The sequence below is a fragment of the Schizophyllum commune genome, assembly GCF_000143185.2.
Source record: "Schizophyllum commune H4-8 unplaced genomic scaffold SCHCOscaffold_3, whole genome shotgun sequence".
Lineage (NCBI taxonomy): Eukaryota > Fungi > Basidiomycota > Agaricomycetes > Agaricales > Schizophyllaceae > Schizophyllum > Schizophyllum commune.
The window spans coordinates 198,466-224,186 of record NW_026089540.1 but is presented as its reverse complement, the minus strand read 5'-3'; the positions used below and the strand labels follow the sequence as shown (position 1 = coordinate 224,186).

Here is a 25,721-nt window from a genome sequence, read left to right as displayed (position 1 = left end):
GGCCTTTCGTCCACTGTTTTCCAAACTGCCCAATTAGTAAGTCGTCGTAAGACTCGTAAGCCATCTACATGATTTTGCTGACGCCTCCCTCAGACGTGAGATCGTCGCTAGTCATGGAGAGGACTTGCCCGTCGCATGGTACCACGTTATACTACTCACAGTGCATCGTAGAATTTTGTAGTATATATGATTTGAATCAATATCTTCCTTTTATAGAACATGGTCCGAGTTGCGAACCGCAATCGTGAACTAAACTGGCTGACAAAGCGACCCATACACATGCGTACGACCCCGTCCATGTAAACACTGGCAATCCCTTGCAAGTTGCACAAGACCATAAAATGCGATCAAAATGCGCATCTTACCATTGCCATGCATAGCCAGGTATGCTGAGGTGATATGCTCCTGTCGGGGGCATTAGAGTGTACTCGCCCATTGAAAAATCAAGATCCAAAATCGGTACATACGAATTCAATTGAGCACCGAACATATCTATACTACAGATTTGTTTTAGTATGTTACGAAACCCATCGGTGGGCTCTATACTCGCAAGCGCAGGCAGCCCTTCAACCACCTTGTCTCTACGCTGCTTTACAACGGCGGGCGGTGCTCAACAGTTGTCGAGGAATGTCTGCCAAGTCTCGCCTGAGAAGTCAAAGCACGAGCGGTACAGGAAGGGTCGCCGCTGGCCGGCTCGCCGCGAGCCACTGCTAAGATCTCGAATCTGGTCAGTCTTGCTACGAAAACCAAGAGGTCGCTTTTGGGACATTCATCATGCTTTTCATCGTGCTTCTGGAACTCACACTGTGCTTCTAGGTATGCTCTTGGTATTTTCTGCCAAAAAAAAGGCCCCATAGAGTTTGGTTTTTCGCTGCTGCCCAACTCGATGAAACCGAGGTCGGTATTGCGCCCGCTGCATTTGTCGCAGTTTAAACCAATTGTTTGGCCGTCTTGTTTTTCCCCATTTGACGCACGGCCCAGCAAGCTTTCAGGACCCACGACATAATAAAGCGTCCTTGAAGAGACGCAGATGCATGCAGGTATATTCCTCAGGGGACAAAGTTGCATGACAGACGAAGGCGAGCGCCCTCAACTCCTGCATGAGCTTCATGGGATTCCTTTGAATGTTCGAGGTCGGTGACGTTAGGTCTTGCTTTTGAAAGCTGGGCTCCTGAATGAGTAATTTTTCGTAGTGAAAGCTACTTACTTTTAGTTGTAATTGAAGTGTATCCTACTGTAGGTATAGGGAAGCTTGTCCACATGAAAGTTTGGCTATCAACACATGGTGGTGACAGCTAAATGCCACTCCCAGTGATACTGCAGAGAGGGAGTGGCCGCTTCAAGGATCTGCATATACCTATGACATATAGAATCCGTACGAGTACTACTGCGCGTCGCGCGAGCGCAGCAATATTCGACCACTAGACGTGCCACTCGGGCGAGGCAAATCTGAGAAAGTCAATTTGGGTCACAAAAGCGCTATAAGTGACAAGTTTATGACTGCGGGGGCAGATGACCGCCCGCCACAGGTTTTGTAGGAATGAGAGATCCGACGCGAGGATAGCGTGGTAGGAAAAGACGTGAGTGCGGCGTAGGACAAGGGGCGGACGCCTGCGGATCGGCCCGCCATCGGGCCGTCGGGACCGGGGATACTTGGTCGTGTTGATGGATGTCAAAGCGCCTCCCCTGCTTCCTTGACGCTGACGCCGACGTCGGTGAGGAAGGTGCCGTGGTTTGACTGTCTAGTATGATGTGCGCTGTACGAGAATCTAACCCAGGATGAGAAACCAGAGCAACATTGAAATTGTGGGCACCACAGCGATGGCTTGAAATTTGGGATCTAAAAAAGTAAGGACTATCGTCGTTGACCTTGACCTTTAAAGGAATCCCATGAATCTCCTGCCCTCAACCATGCGTAATTTGCCGGTGGCCGATGCATCTTTGTGGCGCATTTAATTTGAAGTGCGCTCGGCGCCCGCGCAGTCAAAGTTGAGTGAACTGCCCTAACCCCTCGTCCAACGTTCACCCAATATTTTACCCAACTTGTTACCACTGGCAAACTGTCACCAAACCGAAATGTGAAGCTCCCTATTGGCACACTATGCGGATTCCTATGATATTATCTACGTGTAGTCAAGCCCTACTGTATGGGGGATGCAATACTGGTACTTTGTCCCTACACGTTATTAATATCGGTGGAAATTTGACCGAGGGGGGGGGGGCAAGAATGAGGCCAGAAGAAGGGCAATGGGAGAGGGGCTTGGGTCGATTTCGCGTGCATTATAGGTGACTTGCAATTCTGGGCACTTCCCATAACGTCCCGCAGAGCGTGCTGATGCCAATCTACCGACAGCGCAAACCGTCACTTAGAACCTTAAAAAGAGTCTGAGAAAAGCAGTTGCCGTAACAATGATTAACATATAGGACAGGTTTGTTGTGTTTCCACCGTGGTTCTTGTTCTACAAGGTGGCCTATACATTGCGAGGCATCAACTGTTATGTGGGTCCGCCAATACCCTATCATCCTGTAACCATCATCTCGTGTGAGGCTGAGGTCATTAGTTGCAATCTTCTCAAGAAATTAGAACACAACTCACCCAACTTTGCGTCATCAAGTGAGCGAAAAGGTCTCTGTTGTTGAGATGGAGAACGAAGGATAAAGCGGTACTCCTTTTGGAAGGTCGAGCGCATAATGCACACCCGAACATCCAACTGTGGTGGCAAAGTGCTTGGGGGATTGGGAAGTACAGTGACCCTGCGAGCGAGCCTGAGATCCATGCTGATGCAAGCATTGTAGCCACAAGCTTCCAGCTGCGCAGAGAAGCATTGCTCTTGAAGAATTGTGTGCACGTAAATGGCGAGGAAGTGCACATCTCTTGCACTCAGGTCTGACGATGCTGGATTAGTGAGTAGTCCTATAACACCGAGCTCTCCGGACTGCTTACTGGGGCGGATGCATCCCCTGCTGCATTGAGCTCTATGTTCCTTTATCCATTGTGCACGCTGGCATTTCCTAGAGCAATAGACGGTAGTGCCGCATGTGCACGCGTAAAGCTCTGCTTTGCTGCCACACTGGGGGGGAGGCTTTAAGTGAATGTCGAGCAAGTCCTAGATGTATGGAACTCACGTTTATGCAACAAGCAGCATGATTCCAATGTGCTGAGAATTTCTCGAGAGCACTTATGCTTTCAAGGGCAACTCTTTGAAGTCGCCGAAGAGGTTCGGGAGCATCATTGTCGAGTGTGCTGGTCCCAGAGTAAAAGGCCTCGATGACGTCGCGGTACACCAGAGAGCCCTCTATGGAATGGATTATTGCCAGGTAGTAGTCGGACACTGCCGGAAGGACCGTCCCTGCACAAATCACCGAGTAGAAATCCAGCTCTGAAGCGATCTTGACGGCGTGGGTATCTCGGCCAAAGATGAGGGCTACGGTCGCGTACGCGGCAGAGAGAACCCTAGCATCTGTTGAGGCCTTGATTACCTCTACCAGTCCCTCAATGAGCTCGCTAGGGTACCGGGCTATCTCCATGTGGGGTACGGCAGTCAGGGGCAAAATCGTCTCCAGTCGATGTCGGAGGGTTTCATATCCGTCCTTTGTGCGGATTGTGTACCGTATATGAACCCCTAGAGCCCGATATAGTCTGTATGGTCGATAGCCTACTGCGGCCTTTGTATCAAGACCAACGGCGTCGGCCTTAGCCTTACTGCTTGTTGCCAGGAACGGGAGAATCGATGCCGTGGTACGCAATGCTGTAGACCATATCTCGGGGAGGGGGGGTTCCGTTGCGGTATCAAGTAGGGCGCTGACTCGAACATAGACGGTTGCTGCCAGAGACAGAAGGCTATGAGGAGGCGTCACGAGCAGTTCAATCTCCTCGCTCTTCAGCAATCGCATGATAGCCCCAATGGCCACGATGACCAGCTTCAAAGCCCTTGCCTCCGGATCATGTTGGAAGCTCTTGTTGAGCAATTCCAAGTCCGACCGTTCGAGTGCTGGAGTAAAGAAGTACATGAGCCACGCATAGAGACGTGGCCATAGTGCAACAAGCATCTGTTGTATGTCCCCGAATGGGGCTGAAGCACAGAGCGCATGTGGAAGTCCAGTCAGGACAGCCTCTGTAAGCCTGCCCTGCCTCGACATCATGAACACCTCGACAGCAGTGCCTCTTGGAGTCTGTTGAGCTATAACACTTTCGAAGTGCTTCATCCCAATTGCAGTCGTCAAGTCTGGAATAGGGTACCTTCCCTGAGATAGGCCGGATGAGCTGGCAGTTGCATAGGAGGAGAAGGAGGGGGTGAGTGCGCGCATCCGGTATGATAGAAAGAGTGCGAACTTGAAAGAGGGGGGACCCTGTGGGTGATTTGGGTCAGATCGGCAGGCGCAATACACGGGGTCGCACGCAACACCCACATCCACTCTGATGGTGTAAGGACGAAAGAAGTGGCGTAGCTAGTAATCCGCACTTCCATTTCGACATCGATCAATCTCCCATCAGCGATGGTGCGTTTCAAAGAGGGAAAGGAGTCTACACGCGTGATCTCAGGAGAAGATGGGTGTGGTTGTAAACTCTGCACGAAAATTGTGATTAGTGAATCACAAAGGAGTAGTGACTTGAGCGCTTGCCTCAATCACTGATGGTTGCAAATGATGGAGAAAACCCAGTATACTGCTACTGACCGAGTGATTCTGCTTGAAGATAGAAGTGTGATCACTGTGATTTGCGTGAAACTAAGTGAATTCCGGTCTCAGTGAATCACCAGGCTCTCGCCAGGTGCGTGAGGATGCGTGAGCATTAGAATCACGCGGAACTTAGTGATCACTAGCATTTAGCCACCCAAAGTGATGGATCTCCTCGACTTCCACTATTTTCCAACAAACTCATCGTAAACACACCAACTCCGGCGGCGGCCTAATCAATTGCGCGCTGCCTTTCTGGGAAAAATCGCCGAGGCGGGTGTTGGGCGCGGTAGAGAAAATTGAGCTCCCTTACAAAACGGTAGAGCGCAGCCAAAGACCCGCAAATACCAACTTTGAAGGTGAGATATGTGCCGTATACTACCTGAGGGCACGCAGTGCCATATGACGCATGTCGGCACATTTCAGAAAGATCACGGACGCTCTCCGGCAAGGTTGGTATGCAGACGGGGCTTTCAAGGGCGCTCTTCCGTTCTGTGAGGTTGCCGAAGCCAGCAGACTATGCCTAACGCTCGCGTCGGCGATTTTTGCCAAAAATGCAGCGCGCAATTGATCAGGCCACCGCTGTACGTTGTCCATCATAAGGCTCGGCCTCACAGGACAACAAAGGGGACAAAAAACAAGATTAGGCGCCAATGCGAACGGACAGGAATTCAATTGACTACCGCGTTGATAACTAGAGAAGCGTTGCCCCAGCCTCCCGACGACCTTGCTTGCACTTGACACTCACGCTGCGGTGCCCAAGGTTTCTCCTCAAAATATCTCTCGACGTCCATGGCATGAGCCTACATCAATATGTGGAAAGGCTGTAAGTTTATGATACTCTGCCTTTCATTCAGCACCAAATTTCTGCTCATAAACATCCCCCTTGCGTCGAGTCCTGTTGGCTCGGCTTCACGTGAGCTACTCGAGTGACTGTCCTACCCGCCACTCGTCTGCCTTTGTTGCTACTGTTAGTGTGCTGGGAGGCCAAAGGGGGGACTCCGCGCCTCTCCTACACGCCCAAGGCAGAACAAGGACCTGTCGTGTTGCCAGAAGGCTTGATGATACAAGGTGCGCGTCATCCTCAATGTATATATGCCTGCCGTCACTGCCAAGTCGCTCGAGTCCTGTACTCAGCTTGGACCCAGGCCACTCCTTCTATCCCGTCCCGTACGTCCTCCTCCACCACGGCCTTAGCTCAGTGTAACACGACCTCCACGTCGAGCTCAACAAGACACGCGTAACCAGTGGCAGCTCCCAGCCCCACTCGGACATATCTCCTTGCCCCCCTCCCTCGCATCCGATTTCTCGTGCACCCGCGAGAGCCGCGAAGAGAGCCTTTACATGCACATGAGATTTTAAGTCATCGCGCGTGTCAGTGGGAACATAGCTATTTAAAAGTGTGAATGATCTCTTGTTCGAATAGTGGCTCTTGTGTGCCGGGAAATCGTTGCGCGCTTGGTGAGCGCAGTATGCTAACCTCATATGTGCTTTAGAGCAACCATCTACCCCTCCTCCCACGCCACCTGCCTCATCCTATTGACCACTGTCATTCCGGGCGTGGCACTACCACCATCCTCCGCCATGTACACCGCGCGGATCCCAGAAGGAAACAGATGACTCGTTTGGACGGTCGATATCACGTATCAAGTTGCCTGTGATGATAGGTTGCTAATGGGTAACGTGACGCTCACCCACAGCAGCCCATATGCGCGCGTCCGGCTGCGCGCTGTAAGTAGCAGACAGTAGGTCCACTCCAGGCCTCGAGAGAAGGGCATGAAGCAAATACGTGCTGGCCAAAGCGTGAGCGAGTGAGAGAAGGGGAAGAGGGGCCTGAGAAGACGAAATATGGCTGCAGGAGTCTCGAGGCGATGGAGGCAAGGCGCAGAGGCCGAAGCGCTCGCCGCTTGTGTGACCGTCGCTGCGAGTCCTTCAGATGCGGTGACGACACTAAGCTATGGCCAGGCCACAGCGCCTGCTTCGCTTGACTTGTTCTTCAACTTTCTACTGCATAATTTTCTGATGGAGATCGCCACCTTGGGCGGAGATGATCCTCAAAGAGGACAGAAACAAGAACAATCGCCATATGTTTGGACTTATTTATGGAATAGGATCTGTTCAAAGGAACCTGAGTAAGACCTTGCAAGCAAGGTAACAGTGGAGATCTGAGCATTGAGGACCTTGCCCATCTGTCAATTTTGGTACCCGTTGTTCGAGGGAATCCGGCATTTCCGTGCGCTGTAAGTTCTCGCCAACCCTCAAGATAGTTCATTGTAAGATGTGAGACCTCATGTACATGTCACTCATATAGCGCTTGCTAAACTTGACGCTTGAATGACCCAAATCAGGGGCGAAAAATAGATCATCTGTTGTTGGCCGACCGCTCCTCAATGGTGGGACCCTTTGGCCCTCATGCGTATACAGTACTGTACCTACATGTATGGAGGGAACCGGCCAGCGATCGTGACATGCGCGACAGAGGCAACCAGGCGTCCAGGAACCGTGACCGAGGCGAAGATATTCCCGCTACCATTTATGGTAGTGGGTCTTAGGGATGAAGCGCAAAATCGCAAATGCCCCGTCTCGCGAACTTTGGTAACCCCTCACGTGCCGACACGTGACAGGGCCTTCTGTGGTCTCGACTCTTCGGCGTCGTCCGAAAGCGCATTGACTCTCCCCTTCACCTTCGGTTTGCCTTACTCTCGCAGAGAATGCATCACTGGCAGGCAGCCATCTTTTGATTTTGACCTCGTGATGAAGTGTTTCTCTGGCCATAGCGATCGTCTCCATTTTGGAGAAATCTCGCCTCATTACGGGCAGTTTCAGTCGTGTTTCCCCGTGAAGACATGTAATTGTTTGGGCGACTTCTCATCGCATTGAGCGCGACCGTCATACGAGCGAGCACGATCGGTAAGCGGACATACTCCGAGGGCGGATGCGCGAGTACGTGCGCGTGGGGTGGGGAGCGGAGAGAGCGGGGAGTGGGCGCGGCGCGAGAGGGTGGGAGGGGGCTTGTCAACGACGTCGAGAAGGCGCGCTCGGGCGGCAGGGGGCAGTGCGAGTGCGCAACGGGCAGACTTGCTGGATGCGCCTCACTGAGTACGGGCTCCAGGGGCCACGAGAGAGCTCGCGAGGGGTACAAGTTATTCACTGTGAAGCTGCTTAAGATCAAACCCAAACTCTATGGTGTAAATCAGACGGTGTGGTAGCGGGCCCTGCCGTAAAACGGCCCTTCAGAGTTACCAGTTTTCAACGGTTTTTGGCGCAAAAATCACCATATTTGGCAGGTCCTGAGTCCAAAAAACCGACTGTGACCCGTGACCATTACAACGCCGGTAGTTGTGCTTTGACCGAGCACGCGAAGGAAAAGCACAACGAGTGCAGACTAAGCGGATCGACAGTCGAGTCTCACTTGCTAGACAAGTGCCTCATCCTCAACCTCGACTGTCGAATCGCTCAGTCGGCACTCGTTCAAGCATCGTACTTTGTAGCTCGCATCCGCTCGAATTCCGATCACGACCATGGGTCCTCCGGCTGATTCTTTGTCTGGGCGGTTCGGAGTGATTGGATCAGGCGTGAATGATGTGACGAACGATATCGCCGAAATTCAGAAAGGACTGGACGAGATCGACAGCCCTCGCCTTGAACGCAACAAGGAACGAGCTCGGAGGCGTGCCGCAGGTGAAGAGAGCGTCTCGGACGATGAGCAGGAAACGGAAGATGTAATTCGTTACCGGAGGTTGATCGACGTAGTCAAACGCGCCCGGGCCGCTCAAGAAGGGGAACTGGCGAGTGGGACAGGCGATCCTGCACAGACGACCGCCTCCACCACGGGAAGCGGAGCACAGTCGGCTTCGAGAGTCCCGCAGACGTCCTCGACGACCACATTCCCTACCCCTATTCCTCCGGTACTTCCTGCGCATCTGAAGTCCAACCCATTCAATGATGCGGCGGTACTCGCTAATACCTTCAACACAATCGACGACTCCATCACTTCCCACCTCCAAGCGCTCGCGTTTAACAGTATCTCCTCACCGCTCACCTTGTTCCAGACCGACTTCATCTCCCGCCTCAGGAAGGGACAAGGGCTGAAGTTCCAGCCCCTGGGACATGGGGACAACGCGAAGCCGAGATTGCTTGACTGGGAGACGATGAAGGCCGACGATGAGCGGCATACGGCGCGCGACCAATGGCAGACAGCATATAACACGTTCCTCCGCTTCATTGCCTCTCTCGCCGACCCCGGACAAGGAGACGCAATCTCGGAGGGATGGGCGAGGCACTACAACCGCATGATATCCGACCCCGACTTCATGCCCCAGTTCCCTGCGTTCCGCGACTTCAACATCGATATGCGTGCTCAGTTCTTTCAACGGCGCTTCGTCGTGAATCCTGACGACCCGAAGTGGGAGAGTATGCTCAACTCGGCGAAGATCCGACATGCCCGCGATCCGATTGCTGCTCCCCTCCCCTTCACACCTCCCTCGGCATCCTCCCCTCCGCGGCTCTCTCGCTCTCTCCCTCCCCCTCGACCGCATCCTTACGTGCAGTCCTTTCGAGAAGAACCGCTCTGCCTCCGATGTGGCCTACCCGGACATCGCGCATCTGCATGCGTCGCCACGACGCCCAGCAAGCCTGGGCGCCAGTTCTTCGTCGACTGCAGCTTCGGGCGCATCGTCACGAAGGATGATAGGCACGTCTGCGTGCGCTACAACCTCGGCAAGTGCACCTCCACCCCATCCGTTGGAGCGCACGGCGCCCACATCTGCTCGCTCTGTGGTGCAAATCACGCCGCCACCCAGTGCACTCGTAACTGAACGCCTACGTATTCCGACCCCATATTGTGCCGACGCTTGGTATACCGAGCTTGAACGCTGCAAATTACTGTCTATCTTCCCTAGCCTCGTGTACGATATCCGCTTTGGCTCTCCGATTGGCTCTCCCCCTCCTCTTACCTACTCTTTCATCCCGTCCAACTCGAAGTCTGCAGCTGACTATTCTGATATTATAGACAATTATATACTTGATGAGATTGCTGCTGGTCGCATGTATGGCGGACTTTCCTTTGACGATGCGTACATATTCTTCGGTGGACTTTTCGTACGGCACCTATGGCCGTCGTTCTCGACGGGGAGAAGTCGCGCGTTGTACATAACTTCTCGGCCGAGGATGGGTTAGGCATTTCAACCAACTCCTGGCTGGATGCGAAGGAGTTCCCCATCATGTGGCACAGCGCGGCGCTGATGGCTGACATGGTGAGCATTTCATTCGAATCTGCCGGCCTGGCTGTATGGACCAGTGCCACGAATCCGCCGGGCTGGCAGTATGGACCAGTGCCACCCCCTTTCATAGACTAACTTCTTCCAGGTTTCGAGCGCTCCCCCCGGCACCCAGGCTTGTGCCTTGGACTGGGTCAAGCCTTACCGCGCATCACCCATCAAGCCCGAACACAAGCGCTACATCGCCATCTTCAGGCGCGGGCTCGTATTCCCCAACCATGCCGCCCCCTTCGGCCTCACAACATCCGGCAATATCCAAGGTCTACTGGCCGACGCCCTCATCCGCATATTTCGTCATCACCGAATCCCGCGAGCTCTCAAGTGGGTGGACGACTTCAACATTCATCGCGTGCCCGCACGGCAACATCTGTCCCCAGATGGACACATCACCTACGACATCGACATCGACATCGACTCTATACGCCGTATTACCGACCCCCTCGGCATTCAATGGCATCCGTTCAGCAAGAAAGGCCACGATTTTAGCGACCAAACAGAATACGTCGGTTTTGTGTGGGATTTTCGCGAGAAGCGGGTCTCTCTGTCGGAGGCGAAGCGCCCTCGCTACCTCAACAAAATCCGTACCCTGTTGGTGACGGACAGGGGACTGGTACGCGAAGCTGACGTGTTGTCGCTACGCGGCACTTTGCAGCACATTTGCTTCGTGTACCGCCGAGGCGGCGTGTTGATGCCTGCTTTATCTCGTTTCGCAGCATCCTTTCGTAACCGCTTCGCCTCTCACCATATTTATGACCGCGTTCGACGCGATTTGATGGACTGGGCCGACCGACTCGCCATACCCACATATTCGCGTTCCCTCCTTCCGCGCACCTCCTTGGACCTTGATGTCTGGACAGACGCTTCGGACTGGGGGATCAGCCTCCTCGTGGGACCTCGTTGGGCAGCGTGGCGTCTTCGCGAAAGATGGCGAGGCGGTGGAAGGGATATTGGGTGGGCGGAAATGGTGGGACTCGAACTTGCGGTCCGCTGGCTCATTGCCTCACACGATTGCGCGGACGCTGACTTCGTCTTGAACGGAGACAATACAGGGGCAATCGACGCGATTCGGCGTGGCCGTTCGCGGAACTCGGCTCGAAATGAGTCCATAAGTCGTATATTGGACATGGTCATTGCACGTAACATTGTATTCTCGCCTTCCTACGTACCTTCAGCCTCCAACCGGGCCGACGCCGTGTCACGTGGACAGCTTGGACCGTCACACCTCGCTCTCGAGATTCCCTTTGTCTTACCTGACGAGCACCTTCAACCATGCACCGTCTCATACTTCTGAATACTCACTCGTCTTCTCGTGACAAACAAACTGCCCTACAGCCCCGCATCAATGCTCTGAACGTCCTGCCCGCTGAACCTCCCCCTTCCCCTGCTCGGCCGCAACGTCATCGTCATTCCGCGACGCGACCTTCACCCCTTCGCCCGCATGTCCTTGCTCGAGATCGTTTGGCGGGTTGGTCAACACCGCACGCTCAGCAGACTTGGACTTCACTGCGGGCGTATTTTCCGGAAGCCACCATCCTCCGATGGCGTACTGTTGCGCTCGCCTCCGTATCAGAGGACACGAGACAGAACTACGGGGCGGGCCTGCTCCGATTCACCCAATTCTGCGATCATTACCGAGCGCCCGAACACCTGCGCATGCCTGCCAGTGAGTCCCTCCTGGCGGTTTTCGTGGCAGAGATGGGTGCGGGAAAGGTGCAGGTCGGCACCATCGAGTCATGGCTATCAGCTTTGGCCCTTTGTCACCAGATCAACGGGGCACCTTGGAAGGGCGGGGACGTATTATCACGCACACGCAAGGGCGCCGCTGCAGTCTCTGCTCTCACGCTTCCGCGGCGCCGCCCACGCAACCCGGTCTCCCTTGAGCACATGCTCGCCCTCCGGCGGCATCTCGACCTCACGAACACATTCGACTCTGCGGTTTGGGCGGAGGCTTGCGCAGCCAGGTGCGGATGCTGCCGTTTGGGAGAACCACTACCGAGAATGGGGAAACCCTTCGATGCGAGATATAACATGACCCGGGGTACAGGGAAGAAGAATGGTGTCGCGTCGAACGGCCACGACTGGATCTCGCTTTTCGTGCCCTACACGAAAACGAAAAAGTTCGAAGGCGAATGGGGTCTCATTCACCGCTACTCAGGACGACGTGAATGTCGTAGACGCCTTACCATCACTGGGCAATTAATCACGCAGTGCCCAACGACGCGCCGATGTTTGCGTACGAGACGTCCTCCGGCTGGTCAACCTTGACCAAGGAATCTTGGATGGCACGTTGCGTAGAGATATGGGATGTTTGCGGGCTCGGCTCCCTGCTTGGCCATGGCTTCCGCATCGGCGGCACGACTTTCCTGCTACTCCACGGCACGGAACTGTGGATCGTCATGCGCCAGGGACGGTGGTCCTCCAAGGCTTTTCTACGCTACTGGCGCCAGGTGGAGGAGATTCTGCCTCAATTCATCGGAAATTCTTTGGACAATGTAGACTCTCTGGACGGCACTATTCGTAGTGCTGTACATTGCATCGACCGTAAATAAATGTAGTGGTGAGACGGATCCGGAGTTTCCGTCTGGCTCGTGGCCTCAAACACCTCTCGCGTTGTGGTGAGCCGAACCTCGCGGATCCTCACTCGCAGAGAAGAGGGAATAGCACCCCCTCTCTCTCTATCCCATTGCTGAGTCGAAGAGCTTAGGCAGCATTGCACGCAACCCGAGACTCCGTGACCGTGACGGTTGCTTCCATACACTTAGCCACAGTAGTGGCCCGGTGTAGGAGTGTAAGATATCAAGCTGTCAACTCCAATACGACTCAGTCAGCCCTCTTAGTCAGCAGAGCCGTCACTGACCCGTAGGATCTTGTGTCCACTGGTAGACGGAATGGTCATGTGACCACAATGGAAAACGAATTTCCACCCTCAGAAAGCACCCTCTAGAGGGCCCGTAAGGCCCATTCTGTATCAAAATACGACCGGATGCACTAATATATGCCTTCATGCCCCATGTGTAAGGGTGATATCCTATGGCAGTACTCAGTGGAGGTCGGCGCTGTCGAGCTCGTCTGCCTAGCCTCGTGCTGTAGTGCCGAGGGCGTCAGGGATGCTCGCCGACAGCAACCGGGTTTCAAGATAAGGTTCTTACGGTTGGGTTTCTCATTAGACTATTCCTGATCCCACTGCTGTAGATATCGAAAGTTTTTCAGTAAGGTCGAGCCTCAGTAGTGACCCTTCCTTCCTTCAGTTGCAGAGGTCTATCTATATCACGGCACCATCCTTCAGCTCCAGGATAAAGGTTCACGTTTGTAATCAGTAGAGCAAGATGTCGAGGGCGGTTGGTGCCGCCTAACAGCTTGCACAATGCGGTTCGTGTGCTGCCACCTGTCAAAAACTTGCTCCTACGAACAACAACCAGGGTCTCCAGCTCCGGAAGCCGAACACCAAGAGTCGTGTCCGCCAGCCCATTGACGAATCTGTCGCACCACGGGCTGACTTGCCGGTCAGGGTCATCCCATTCGTATATGAGAGTGACCCTCTTCACATTCACGGTATGCGCGACAATCTCAGCGAAGTCCCGTTGACATTCTATGCGAATGTTGCATAGCTTGAGATGGCGCAGGAACTGTGGGGATATGCGCCCATCTGCGAGGCCGCGACGTAGCCACTCCGCTGAATTGCTTGCAGAGGCACCGTGTGCCCGATCTAGCCAGATCACCTCTACCACTGGCATGCGCAGGTTGACAGGATCGAAGGTGTTAGACTCGTGAAGATGTAGAATTCGCAGCTTTGGAAGTGTGATGCTGCGGGGAGTCCATCGACCCGCGATGCCCAGCTGAAGGTGTTCCAGCGTTGCTGCACATGTCTCAAGCATCACTTCCGGCGAAGGCCACTCCAGGAGACCAGGTCCATGCAGATGTAAGGATGTGAGTGTTGGTGGCATGGGCAAGTACAGCCGAGTGTACTCGGCTCGCGTGGCGCGCAGGGCGCGCTCGCCTCGCAGCGTTACCGTGAGGTGCTTGCAGTCAGGAATGAAGGCCGCCATGAAGCTGAAGGCTTGTGCTGGCGTCGCTAGCGTAGGGCTCGTGCACGGGAACAGCGTCATTGCGCGTTCGCTGAAGTATGCATCCCGTTTCTGGCGCCACACGGGGTCGTAGCCCTCTATGACATGCACTGAATCCCATCGATGAGACAACTTCTGGAGGTATGTGTGCAGGATCAAGATGTGCTCGTGATCGAAGCGAACGTGCAGGGGAAGTCCGGCCGACAGGGTGTCATACGCGGCGAACTGATGCATCATATGCGAAGCTATATCCTCTGGCAAGGTGTCCTTTTCGATCCGAGGCTCTATATGCGTCCATAGTGTCTTCGTATCGCGAACTATGGTGTTCCATGTCCAGTTCACTCTAGACAAAGAGCGAAGTACCATGGGCGCGACACCATATTTGTCTTTGCAGTCATTGTCGTCCCCCGGTGTTGCAAACTCCTCCAGGATGCGGCTGTTCAACTCGCGGGGTAGATTGTTCATGACTGTTGGGATTACCGGCATTCAGTTAGCCAGAGTCCTCATGGTCGTCGCCGATATAGACCCTCACCTGCAGCAGGCGGGATGGGAGACGGAAGAAGAATAGATGCAAAAAAATTACCCACCTTTACTGCCGTTTGATCTCGACAGTGTCTCAATCAAATTCGGGGAGTGCGGATTAGTCAGCAAGTCCGGATGGAGGCCCAACGAGAGGCAATCCGTTCTACAGTAGGAAAAGCTGCAGGCGTATCTGTCGAGGTTGTGGGAACGCCCCCGCAAGTCTTGGTGAGAGTCAAATGACAGGCCAGCAGACTATCACTTCCTGAAAAAATTCACATGGGCGTAACGTTCTCACGCACCAGATCGCGTGAAAGTCACGAATTCGTGACATTTTCATCGGAAAATGAAGGTTTTTGCGGGAACTTTCGTCACGGTATGTCTGTTGATCTTGAACAAAACTCGTGAGGACTGACTCACAATTGCGCGAAGACTGTGACACGGTTCTTCACGGATCCCGCGGATGCTCCGCATGGCGTGTATTCCGCCGAAAAAATAATCACGGTTGCATTTTCGCGTCGCGTAATCGCGGACCACCTGAGGGGGGCTGCAGTCATCCGGGATGGCGTAAAGGCATCCTACCCACCGCTCTGAATACTTCAATGGCCTTGTAATTGGCGAGGAGGGATATAGAAAGGACCGCCAACGCTGTTCGGCCATTGCCGACAAGGGCGGCAAGTCGGTCCGAGATTGCCGCCCGTCTTTGTTCCTCTTCTAGGCTTCCTATTCGCACTCAGATGGCGCTGATATAGATGGACCACCTCGACGTACTTATAAATCCCAGGAAGTTACATGACCCACCCGTTCATCCTCGTTGATCCTGCCTTACATGAGTTACCATGCCCGCTATCTTCGGGCGGTTTGAGGGTTTCCGACACATACAAAGCTAGCACCAATTCCAGAGTAATGGTAGAATTGTGTTCCTACTGCCTCTGCAGTGCCCGGTCCGTGTGCGACGATGAGAGGACTAGAAGAGAGACGGGCAGCGAACGAGAGCCCCCCGGGCGTCTCACCAGAATGTCCGATCCTAAATTCGGGATTTGAGGTCATTTCCGTCGCATGGATTTTGGCCAATTTTGAGGGGTTTCCGGCGCACTAAGATCGGACCTTCGCTCAAGGCTCACTTTCCGTCGCACTATGGATCGAGCCTCGGCGGCGGCGACCCTCCTTGACCACCACTTATGAGGCTCTGTCGGCGCTCTTAGGGCCTGTTCGGGAAAAAGAAACACGTCATAGTTAGCTAACTTGCGTGACTTACCTGCCTTTGAAGGCAAGTAAGTCAGGCCTGGACCGCTCGAAAGTTCGCTGATCTTCGTTAACCTGCCTTGTAAGGCAGGTAAGTCGGGTAACTTCGACGTGTTTCTTTTTCCCGAACAGGCCCTTATGACGTAAGGCCACGAGACTTACTGTATATAAGCCTAACGGTCAACCCTTGATCGCATCAGTCCCGCTTGTCAAGAGTCAGCACGTCCTCTGCTCCCCCTTGATTTCGTCCATCCTGCAACAAGAGGCCGAGTGCTTCGGGACTGCTGCGTACATGTCAAGTAAGCACCCAGAATCTATGGAAAAAGTTGAATGACGCCACTGACACGCACGCAGAGTGTATCGAGTACAGATGCTTACACACCTGTGGAACGGACGGGGGTTGCCCGATCTTGCACAAAAACCACATTCGCGATAACAAGGGCTCAGCCTATAAGCATGCCAAGGCAAAGAAACACAGAAAAAGTTGCAATCCGGACTGTAGAGCCTTTGGGAAGGCACAAAAGGATACTATAGAGTTGGTGTCTCAGCACGCCGACGAGCCGGGGTCGGTAATCGACACACGCCTCAAGAAGTTCCCCGACAGAGAGTTAACAATCGTCTTCGTGGCCGACCCCGTTCTGGGCAAGGACGTGGACAGCGTTACCGTTGATCACGGTGTCCCCCATGTCACTGTCATCAATGTCACCCAAGAGCAGGTCCAGCAGTTGGAAGTCGACACACCGGGTGCATGGGCAAAGGAATTGCCGGAAAGCGTGCACGCGGACACAGAGCCAGACCCGGCTGAAAAGACCGTTAAGGTGGCCCAGTGGGAATGGGTACGTTGACGCGGCTACACTGTAGAGGTCACGGAAGCGCTGACAGCCACTGCTCTTCGCAGGTGCATGCCGTATATGTCTTGAGGGCACGGGGGCACCTCGTCGTAACGCTCTCTTACGAGAGCTTTCTCGACGCGATGCTTAAGCCCGGAGTGGCCACACATGGCACTATCCTTCATCAACTGGAGAAAGCCGACGTCATTCTTGGTGGACTTCCTATCCACAAGGATCTCAGGTGCGTTTCAGATCTCCGCCGAAGTTTACGTTCCAGCTGGTGAACAGAAATAACAGAAGATATGGCGTGAACACGATCGACGAATTGGACGAGTATCTCGCATCAGCTACCCAGCTCATGCACAAAGCTGTCATGTTTCCCGACCCATGGGAGTTGTTGTACAGCTCGTCTCCACCTATGGTTAATCACGTCCTTGACCTCGCGTCCGTGGCTTTGAATGGCTGCAGACCGTACGCGTCCGCGTGCTATGGATGCACACCCGATGACTTCTCCTCCGACATTCGGCACCTGGCCAGTCTGAGCTCCGACATGAGCTTTGCCATCGTGAGGGAGGATGGGGAAGATTCCGTTCGACCAGAGAACATACATCTCAGGAGGATATGGGTGAAGAAAGTCGCACCAGACCCACCCAGTACGGACTGGCTTGGGCTTCCGCATCATTCCGGTATACACCGGAAATGCTCCCCATTGTTTGGCGAGCTCATGGTCTACATCGTCGGTGGGGATGTCACACACGTTGTGCAACTAGGACCCGTCGCGGATGGAGATTTCATGTCAGGTTTGACACCAGGGCCACTGCCTTTGCACATTTGCGACAAGCGGTATGTGCCTGTTACTTCCGGCATGTTGCACATATACAGCTGTCGGACGCTGACGGTAACTGTTCCAGTCGAGTCTTCGAGAGCTATCGAACTGTCGCAGAGGCATGGGCGACGTTTTGCGGCTGGGACGAGGACGCAACAGAGAGGAAACAAGGATATGAAGAGCTGCGACAATTCGCACTGTCGAACCTGTCGACTATCATGAAGCTAGAGCGCAAGGTCATGGAGGGTGATGTGTCTGACCTACAGCTACTGTGCAGGATGGACGTTGGCTTGCTACAGTGCAGTTCCGGCCTGAAGTACTACGTGAAAAACTTGGAGCGCGGTCTCACAACGTCCATGATGGGTTGGATGGACTGGCAGGTGGCGTCAGGAGACATAAACCAGTTCGTGAATCTCCTTCCCGCATTTGTATGTGCCCGTCAGGCCGCCAAAGTGTAGGCAACATAGCTAGCCCAAAGTGCTTGTATATCGCCACTCGCATCCAACATTTTGTCTGTCGGGAGGGAAATCAAATACAGTGATCAAGCATTCGATGAGCAGTCGGCCTCGGGAAGCATCACAATGTCGCCGCGTCGCCCGAAAGATCGACATATTCAAGAGGGGTGCACTGTGTATAAACCTTATTATCTTCAAGCTGTGAAGAGTGCGGCATCGAGCACAGTGGGCTTGCGAACGCGGCTGAGCAGCATTTGAGCAGCTCAAGCACAATCAGGAAATATTGCTCAGAGCGCCCCCGCCCTTTGCTTGCATCGAAAAACATTCATGACGGTACCTATGACTTAAAAGAACGAAATTGATCTGCTATGAAGGCGCGGACACGCCAAAATCACATCGGTAATCGGGCCCATCGTGTCGGTGCTTTAGAGGTGTAGGGCGTGAGAAGCGGCGAGAAACCAAAATTGGCGAGCAGACTTAGCTGCTTCAGTATTCATCTGGCACCTCGGAAACCACCGAAAGTATGATTGGGCTCTACATCAAGAGTGAAGATATAAACCGGTGCATATACAATCTATTGTGCTAGTTTTCTTGCCAAGCATAATTTCTTACATTCTGCTAAGTAGACGTTGCAGGCCGAAGCTACAAGGCGCGCACCTCACTGTACCAACCTACCCCGATCGCATCACTGCTACTCTGACAGCGCTGGTCAAGCAGATGGTCGTTCCAGACGCCGACTCGACCCGAATGGCCGTGGCGTAGTTCGCGTATGTGCCGAGTTCGCTCTTGCCCTCGCCAACATGCGATAAAGCCGGCGGAGCCGAAGCTTCCTCTAGTCTACAGCTGCGGCTTAAATCTCACGTGGCAACGAGAAGCAGGCAGACCACCGAGAATGTCGTACAACGGAACTGCGAATAATCCCTGGGACCAGGACTGGAGCTCAACGACCGGTGGCGCGGGGCGGTACTGCATGTATACCTGCTGCGGGCATACTGAGTACTGGCTGCTATGGCTTAATCTTCAGATCGCTTCCCCAACGAGCTTTTGAATACGTTCGGCACTCCCGCTTCGTCACCCATGGAAGGCCGCTACCTCTGCCCTGAAGGAGATGCTTGCAGGGTACAGCAAGGTCAGCGCGCGTTAGAAGCCGTTGCAGCCGTTTGCAGGATAAATTGCAGTCTCGTGCCGAGAGATTTCCAGCACGTGGGTCCCGTCGCGTCGCCAGGGACCCATACGTGCAAGCCCAGAGCGTCACTGGCCCGCGAGGGACGCGTCTGATTGGTCTACAACGGCCGCGTGCTCGAAATCTTGCAACACGGGACTGCATTCCATTCTGCAAACGGCTGTATTATCCGCCCAGTACATGTGCGTCCACATGCTTCAAGCAAACCCGTTGCCGCGAAGCCGAGAGGCCTCACGTCGTCACGCAGCAAAGTCCCGCAAAGTCGCCACCGCGTCAAGGGCAAAGGTTTTGGTTCAGTAAGGGGTGTAGACTGCTTTATTGACTCTTATTATGGCATACGTATACTCAAAAGAAGATTCAGTAGTACAGGAGGAGATCCTAATCGGGGTATTTCCACCCGACAATGTCTCTCACTTGTGGCACCGGGAACGCGCGCCACTGGACGTAATCGTATATAAAGGTTGATTACTGTATGGCTTTAACCGTATGTTCGCTAGATGTGACCTGTGACCGCGTGAACTTGCTTAAGAGTCTGTCCAGCTGCACTTCGGGTTTAGGTTTGAGACTCGGTCTGAGGTTGCGTCTCCCTGGGTTTCCCATTGGGGCTTCGCGGGTCCGTCGGGCCGCGTCGTCGCGGACTTCGCCGGGAGCCCGAACTCGGGCGTTGCGCACCTTAAACAAGGTGAGAACCCCGTTCCATATTTTTGGAAGGCGTGGATTTCTGAGAGAGATCCTAAGAAGTGTTCAAAATCTTCAACGAGGGCTGTAGCAGGGAAGGACGAGGGATTAAAGGAACACGCTAGTGACATGTGACCATGCGGTCCGACAGCCCCGAGCAGCCCAAACGGGAAACTCGACCTCAAACCGAGACTCAAACCCAAACCCGAAGTGCAGCTGGACAGACTCTAAGTTCAAGTTCATTCGACCGTAGGTTTACGTCACAAGTCACGATGACCCTTGAGCTGCACGTATAGCTGCGGCCTGATCAATTGCACGCTGCCTTCTTGGGAAAATCGCCGAGGCGGGGGTTGGGCGTGGTCAACAAATCCGGCTCTTTCACAAATGGTAGAGCGTAGAAAAAGACCCCCAAATACGAGCTTTGAAGCGAAATGGGCGTGCAATTTGTGAGATATGTGCCGTATACTACCTGAGGGCACGCAGTGTCATATGACGCATGTCGGCACATTCCAAAAAGATCACGGATGCTCTCCGGCAAGGTTGGTATGCAGACGGTGGCTTTCAAGGGCGCTCTTCCGTTCTGTGAGGTTGCCGAAGCCAGCAGACTATGCCTAACGCTCGCGTCGGCGATTTTTGCCAAAAGGGCAGCGCGCAATTGATCAGGCCGCCGCTGTAATGAGGGGACGCAAATCCCTTAAAGCTCCGCTGCCTGTTTGGGAAGATTCAGCCGACGGCTGTATCTCCAGTTCATCTCGCCAGACGTCATCCCTCTCTCCGCGATGAAATGATCGTACAGCGTACAGCGTAGATAAGGTCTGGGCAGATGTTCTTCGTCGCCTTATCCTCAAATCTTGCCTTGCGGTTCGATTCCCAAAGAGGATGAGACTGGAAATCGGGAAATTGGGATATGTGCGGAAAAGGTGCAATTGTCCCGCATGTATATTGTAAAGAATTGCTGATCCCGGGAAGGAACAGGCGGTGTGGCGGGAGATTACTGTATCGGTATGTACTCTACTGTACCGGTATGTATGGAGGCAACCGGTAGGGGGTGCGTTACGCTAACAACCCTCCGCTAGTAGGCAACCGACCCCCACGTTAGGCATTACGGTTAGTTGAATAGGCAACCACTCAAGGTAGATTTAGAGCTTGCTAGGCGGAAATTGGACGTACAGCAGCAGGAAGGCTCCGATGCAACAGTTACGATACAAACAGCCTATTTCGGAGCGAAACAGACCGTCTAGGTCGCGCCGAGAAATATCTGAATTTTCGTCGATTTTTTGCGCGATGGCAACCACCCCCCGTTATGCGTTACTTTCTTCTAGATAGCCAACTTTTTGGACCCGCGTTACGCGTTACGGTTGCCTCCATACATACCGGTACAGTATGGAGGCAACCGGCGGGAGGTGCGTTACACTGACAACCCTCTGCACGTAGGCAAACCACCCTGCGTTGGGCGTTACGGTAAGGCAAATAGACAACTAGTGAAGATTATTTCTGGGGCTTGTGGGGTGAAAGTGGACGTGCAGCATCAGAAAGTCCCCAGTCTACTAGCGATACGACATCAATTGCCTATTTTACGTGCGAAAGAGACCGTGCGCGTAGCGTCGGAGAATATTAAAATCTCTTCACTGAGTGAAAGTGGCCGTAACTGTCACGTCTAAGTAGACGTTCTCATTGGTCGACGGCCGACTACGATCATGTGCCGTTACACTCCTCACGCGTCGATGACGCGATGCTCCATCTTCAGCTTTCAGCCCAGCTTGCCCTTTTTGCGTGCCCTTCTTCCTCAAGTCTATGATCTCGAGCTTTTCACCTACGCATCGTGTTGCCTGTCCTCTAGGTGTATCTTTCCTCTCAATCAACCTTGATTGCTCTCTTACGGATGGCTCTGCAGCTTGAGAGCATGCGAGACGACCTGCGCCACCGCAACGAAATTGCGAAAAATGGGCACAACGAGATGACTTTCGTTTTTAAACCAGGACGGATGACGAAGGGCTTCCGCAGTGTAGACATGCTATACCATCCTTCGCCCGCCCACGCGCTTTTTGGCTACATTTGTGCAAGTGTTCATGGTAGTAATGCCCGACGGATGCTCCACGCCCGCGACATAGCCTACAATGCTTACTCTAGCAATCAACGTTTTCTACCTACGTGACGCTCGCTCGATGGTCTAGAGACAACAACAACCTTGGACGGGAGATTTCCGCAGTATGCTCTCGCGTAGCGCATTTGATGAGTCAGGTGAAGGGACGTGTGCGCGCGAGCGGTACGTGGGCAACTGCGCGGCCTTGCCTGACTACTTCTCTACTTCTTCGTTCACCTCACGCGGTCACATGTCACATCCAGCGAATCTACCGTCGAAATCATACAGTATACTCGGGGATCCGGCTTCACGTTGTACTTATGGAAACATAACAACGCCTTTACTTCTGAACAGATTTTCTTCGCGTAAGTCTGTGAAACCTTGCGGTACATTACATTATCACCTTGCTTGCAAGGTCCATGCCCGTGTAACCGAGCCGAAGAAACCATGGGTCAACACGCACACATATTCATCCATAAATCCTGTTTGGCATCACAGGTAGGACACCGAGTTCTGTTGACAGTACTTATGTGTGATAGTAGGACTCACGTGCGAAATTCAAAGCAAGGTATGCAGCTAGCGAAGCCATGACTTTCCCTTGTTAACCTGCTCTGTCACAACTTGTTCAGCGCGGTGTGACACATTTGCATGCCACGATGCTATAGGGTACCCTCCTACTACCCGCTACGCCGCCCAGTCTGACTGCACATACTTCTTCAACTCCTGGGCCTCTTCCAAAAAGTCAATCGGCTCTGCCCGTGTGATTTCATATCGTAGCCGAGGCTCTCCCTGGGCTCATTTGTGTCAAGTTCTCGGCAATGACGCTATGCATCTCAAATAGGGTCACAATCACCCGCTCGTCTCCAGAGAGTAGGGTGAGCACAAAGATCCACCTGACTATACGATGATCCTGAAAGGGGCGGTATGGTAAAATTGGACATCAACCGGGTTGCATTCACCCTGCTTCTTTTCAAGCGCCTTTGCATGGGATGAATGTAACCCGACCAGCGACCATTTTCACCATAGTGACCCCTGGGACGATATCGTATAGACAGGTGAACTCTTACATTCACCCTACTAGGGTAGCAGGTGTGTGGAAGAATCCCTGTTCGAGGTGCGCAATGTAACTTTCCAAGTCCGTTACTCACGTCATAGGCTTCGTTTCTTGTCCTGCAAACAAAGTTCCAGGTCCGTTTCGTTGCCCGGGAGAGGGCATTGTCGGTGCCTTGATAATTGTTGGCTTCCTTTTTGCGGATGTGAGTGGAGCACGTTGTGGCGATGTTCTCAAACTCACGCGCATCGCAATAACCGCATTGGCAGACATACCCAGAATAACTTTTCCGACGTCATCAAATGCCTGAAACAGCATCGTTCCCGTAGCGTCTCCTATGAGGATATGAAGGGTGTACCTGCACAGAAATCTCTGAGATGTCAGGAGTAAAAGAGATCAAAGCACGTACCGGTAGTCAGGTGATGAATGCGACGTGTTGCATTTCTCACAAAGCCATCGACCATCGCTAATCTCCACAACCTTCTTGCTACAACCTGGAGATCTACATGCAGGATATGCAAGGGGCTTTGCTTTGATGTCCATGATCATCGCTCTCACAGAATAGTTGCTCGTCGTTTCGCTCATACCACGTGTAGCGTCCCTTATCTGTGAGAGGTCGCGCTGGTCTCCGTGGTCAAAGCTGTAGTGCGAGCTGGATGTGCTACTCGTGTGTGCCGTGAAGTCGCGATGCTTGCCTGTGTTGTCGAACCAGTCACGAAGTTCTGCAGTATCCGCGTGGTCGAGGTTAACATACATCAACGACGACGTCAACATGGTCAGCGAGCGGCCCCCAAAGTCACCGACTTTGACGCCCTTGAATGCAATTACGGGGTATCCTGCCTCGCTATACTTCTCTGCAGTCTCCCCCCATAAGGTGACGCGCACGGAATAGCCACTGTCGTCAGCGATGGTGAGCTCCCGCTTCTTTGCGGCCCTGTTCGTCGACTTCGTCGCGATCTCGGAGACCTCACTGCAGTCGACAACGACACCGATAACATCTGTGGCAGAGGTGTTATACTTTGATGGCAGTCGATGCTCACCTCACGTACCACAACTTGAGTCCTTCTCTGTAGTCAGCAACTGATCAATCTTGACGAAGTCAAATTTGATGACCGGAACATCAGCGTCATCTAAGCACTGCACAGTTCAAGGGTTCGAAACCCATTAGCCCATTCGACTGCCATGTGGGAGCAGCTCTCACCGGCTCTATGCTTGTGTTCTGCTCCAAATGAAGCTCGTAGTCATTATTCACGTTGGAGAACTTCCTCTTGGCCAATTCCACCCGGGCCTTCGTGACGAAGAAAACCCGTCCTACTTGAAGTACATCATACAGCCGATCCACAGCCTGGTTGAAACCCGTTGCTCGTATCTCTCCAGTGGAGTCCAGGAATGTTACGTTGAAAAGGCTCCCGGATCCACGATTGTTGGACCACGTTCGAATGGCCGACTTGGTAACAACACGAGCCTTAATCGTCCAGTTGCTGTTATAGAGTGCGATGGTCGCGATATGGGTTATCGGACGCTTCTGTATTCCTGCCTCCGTAGTGGTCCGTGGAGTGACACCTTTTGTGACATCAGACTCTGCATCAGTGTTGTGGGTGCTGGATGTAGGGCGCCCCGAATCAGGGCCTTGCGGTCCAGTTTCCTGATCGTCGTGGCCTTCTCGATGCTGCTGCAGAACCTTCCCCTCTCTGACTAGTCTGCAATCACTTTGTCCAACAATTGTTGCCTGGGAAATGGCAATGTACCTGTAACTCGCTTTTTCAGAGTCTTAGCAGCGACTGTGAATGCCTACCACCCACCACTTCTCATTGAAGGCACGCTTCATTACACGCGTGACACGCACAAGTGCAAACAGCTGTAAGGTGCCGACCATACCGCCCCTCCAGAAGGTCGCAGTTCCGTACCAAGCCCCATCAGAGAGCACACAGTTCAGGCGCTCGCTGCCGCTTTCTTTTGGCCCACCAACGACCTGCAGAACGTCTGTGCAGTCAACGGTTACATCGAGGTCATTTCTGCTAAGCTTTATGATGGCGTCCTCGGTAAGGTCTGCTATGGACATTCTGTTGTCGTAGCTTGGAGTATGAAGGTGGGTCAGTAAGGTGCTATATGTGTAGGAATGCGCTACAGGCATTTCTCACCAAAGTTGGTCAATGTGCGAGGCAGGAGGTTGAGTGGCAGTAAGAGGCAAGAACGTCGCTGTATGGTCCACGCACATTGTGGGGCTTATAACCACCCCTGTGATCGGATGTCGATGGGGAACAGATGTAAACAAATGACGCACCTGACAAGACCACCAACAATCTACTGTGTCGTTTTGACCGTAGGTTCACGTCACAATTCACGATGACCCTTGAACTGCGCCTAACGGCCAACTGTCACGGGTCATAGCGGTGCATGAACTATGTAACATATGTGACATATGTGACATATAGGCTCAGAATAGAGTCATGTGAGCCAACAATCACGATTGTTCGCCCCCTACAGGCGCTGGTATGTATTTTCGTGTCATTCAGCCGCTCCGAATCTCTGTAGGTCTCTGCCGTCTTCATCTGCAATGGTCACCGACGTTCTTCTCAAGTATTATGTTTGAATTTTGCAGGAAAGCATCATCAAGGCACCACCAACAATGCCAACGACCAATGGCTGAGCCAGTGTAATGTTTGCTGCACGACTGAGGACGGATGTAAGTCAGCAGCACCACGCGCGAACTTGTGCTTGTGAACCTGATCGCATCGTGTCACGCTTCCCAATTTGGTTGTGCCTCATGAACTTGACCTTAAGCAAGTTCACGCGGTCACAGGTCCCATCCAGCGAACCTACGGTCGAAA

At 53.3% G+C, this 25,721-nt stretch overlaps 6 protein-coding genes across 6 annotated transcripts; 3 read left to right on the top strand and 3 right to left on the bottom strand.

The window, feature by feature from the left end:
- Positions 1–2,519: 2,519 nt before the first annotated feature.
- On the bottom strand, positions 2,520–4,308 carry SCHCODRAFT_02492494 (uncharacterized protein; the record flags this gene model as incomplete). Its single annotated transcript, XM_003033551.2, has 4 exons — positions 2,520–2,548; positions 2,597–2,887; positions 2,945–3,071; positions 3,127–4,308. 4 exons carry the CDS (start codon positions 4,306–4,308, stop codon positions 2,520–2,522), a joined length of 1,629 nt encoding a protein of 542 aa, XP_003033597.1.
- Positions 4,309–8,198: 3,890 nt separating this feature from the next.
- SCHCODRAFT_02493254 (uncharacterized protein) lies at positions 8,199–9,494 on the top strand (the record flags this gene model as incomplete). Its single annotated transcript, XM_003034120.1, has 1 exon — positions 8,199–9,494. The coding sequence occupies one exon, from the start codon at positions 8,199–8,201 to the stop codon at positions 9,492–9,494; it is 1,296 nt and encodes a 431-aa protein (XP_003034166.1).
- Positions 9,495–10,801: 1,307 nt separating this feature from the next.
- SCHCODRAFT_01170217 (uncharacterized protein) lies at positions 10,802–12,740 on the top strand (the record flags this gene model as incomplete). Its single annotated transcript, XM_050341160.1, has 4 exons — positions 10,802–10,891; positions 11,289–12,090; positions 12,165–12,448; positions 12,648–12,740. 4 exons carry the CDS (start codon positions 10,802–10,804, stop codon positions 12,738–12,740), a joined length of 1,269 nt encoding a protein of 422 aa, XP_050201449.1.
- Positions 12,741–13,162: 422 nt separating this feature from the next.
- Positions 13,163–14,485, bottom strand: SCHCODRAFT_02492794 (uncharacterized protein; the record flags this gene model as incomplete). Its single annotated transcript, XM_003033550.2, has 1 exon — positions 13,163–14,485. The coding sequence occupies one exon, from the start codon at positions 14,483–14,485 to the stop codon at positions 13,163–13,165; it is 1,323 nt and encodes a 440-aa protein (XP_003033596.1).
- An 893-nt stretch (positions 14,486–15,378) lies between these two features.
- On the top strand, positions 15,379–17,898 carry SCHCODRAFT_02663843 (uncharacterized protein; the record flags this gene model as incomplete). The annotated part of the gene is made up of 7 exons (XM_003034119.1): positions 15,379–15,406; positions 15,478–15,584; positions 15,810–15,813; positions 15,985–16,083; positions 16,139–16,620; positions 16,856–17,457; positions 17,526–17,898. 7 exons carry the CDS (start codon positions 15,379–15,381, stop codon positions 17,896–17,898), a joined length of 1,695 nt encoding a protein of 564 aa, XP_003034165.1.
- Positions 17,899–22,523: 4,625 nt separating this feature from the next.
- On the bottom strand, positions 22,524–24,952 carry SCHCODRAFT_01170214 (replication factor-a protein; the record flags this gene model as incomplete). Its single annotated transcript, XM_003033549.2, has 7 exons — positions 22,524–22,628; positions 22,988–23,083; positions 23,134–23,248; positions 23,300–23,888; positions 23,940–24,027; positions 24,092–24,423; positions 24,769–24,952. 7 exons carry the CDS (start codon positions 24,950–24,952, stop codon positions 22,524–22,526), a joined length of 1,509 nt encoding a protein of 502 aa, XP_003033595.2.
- Positions 24,953–25,721: the final 769 nt, after the last annotated feature.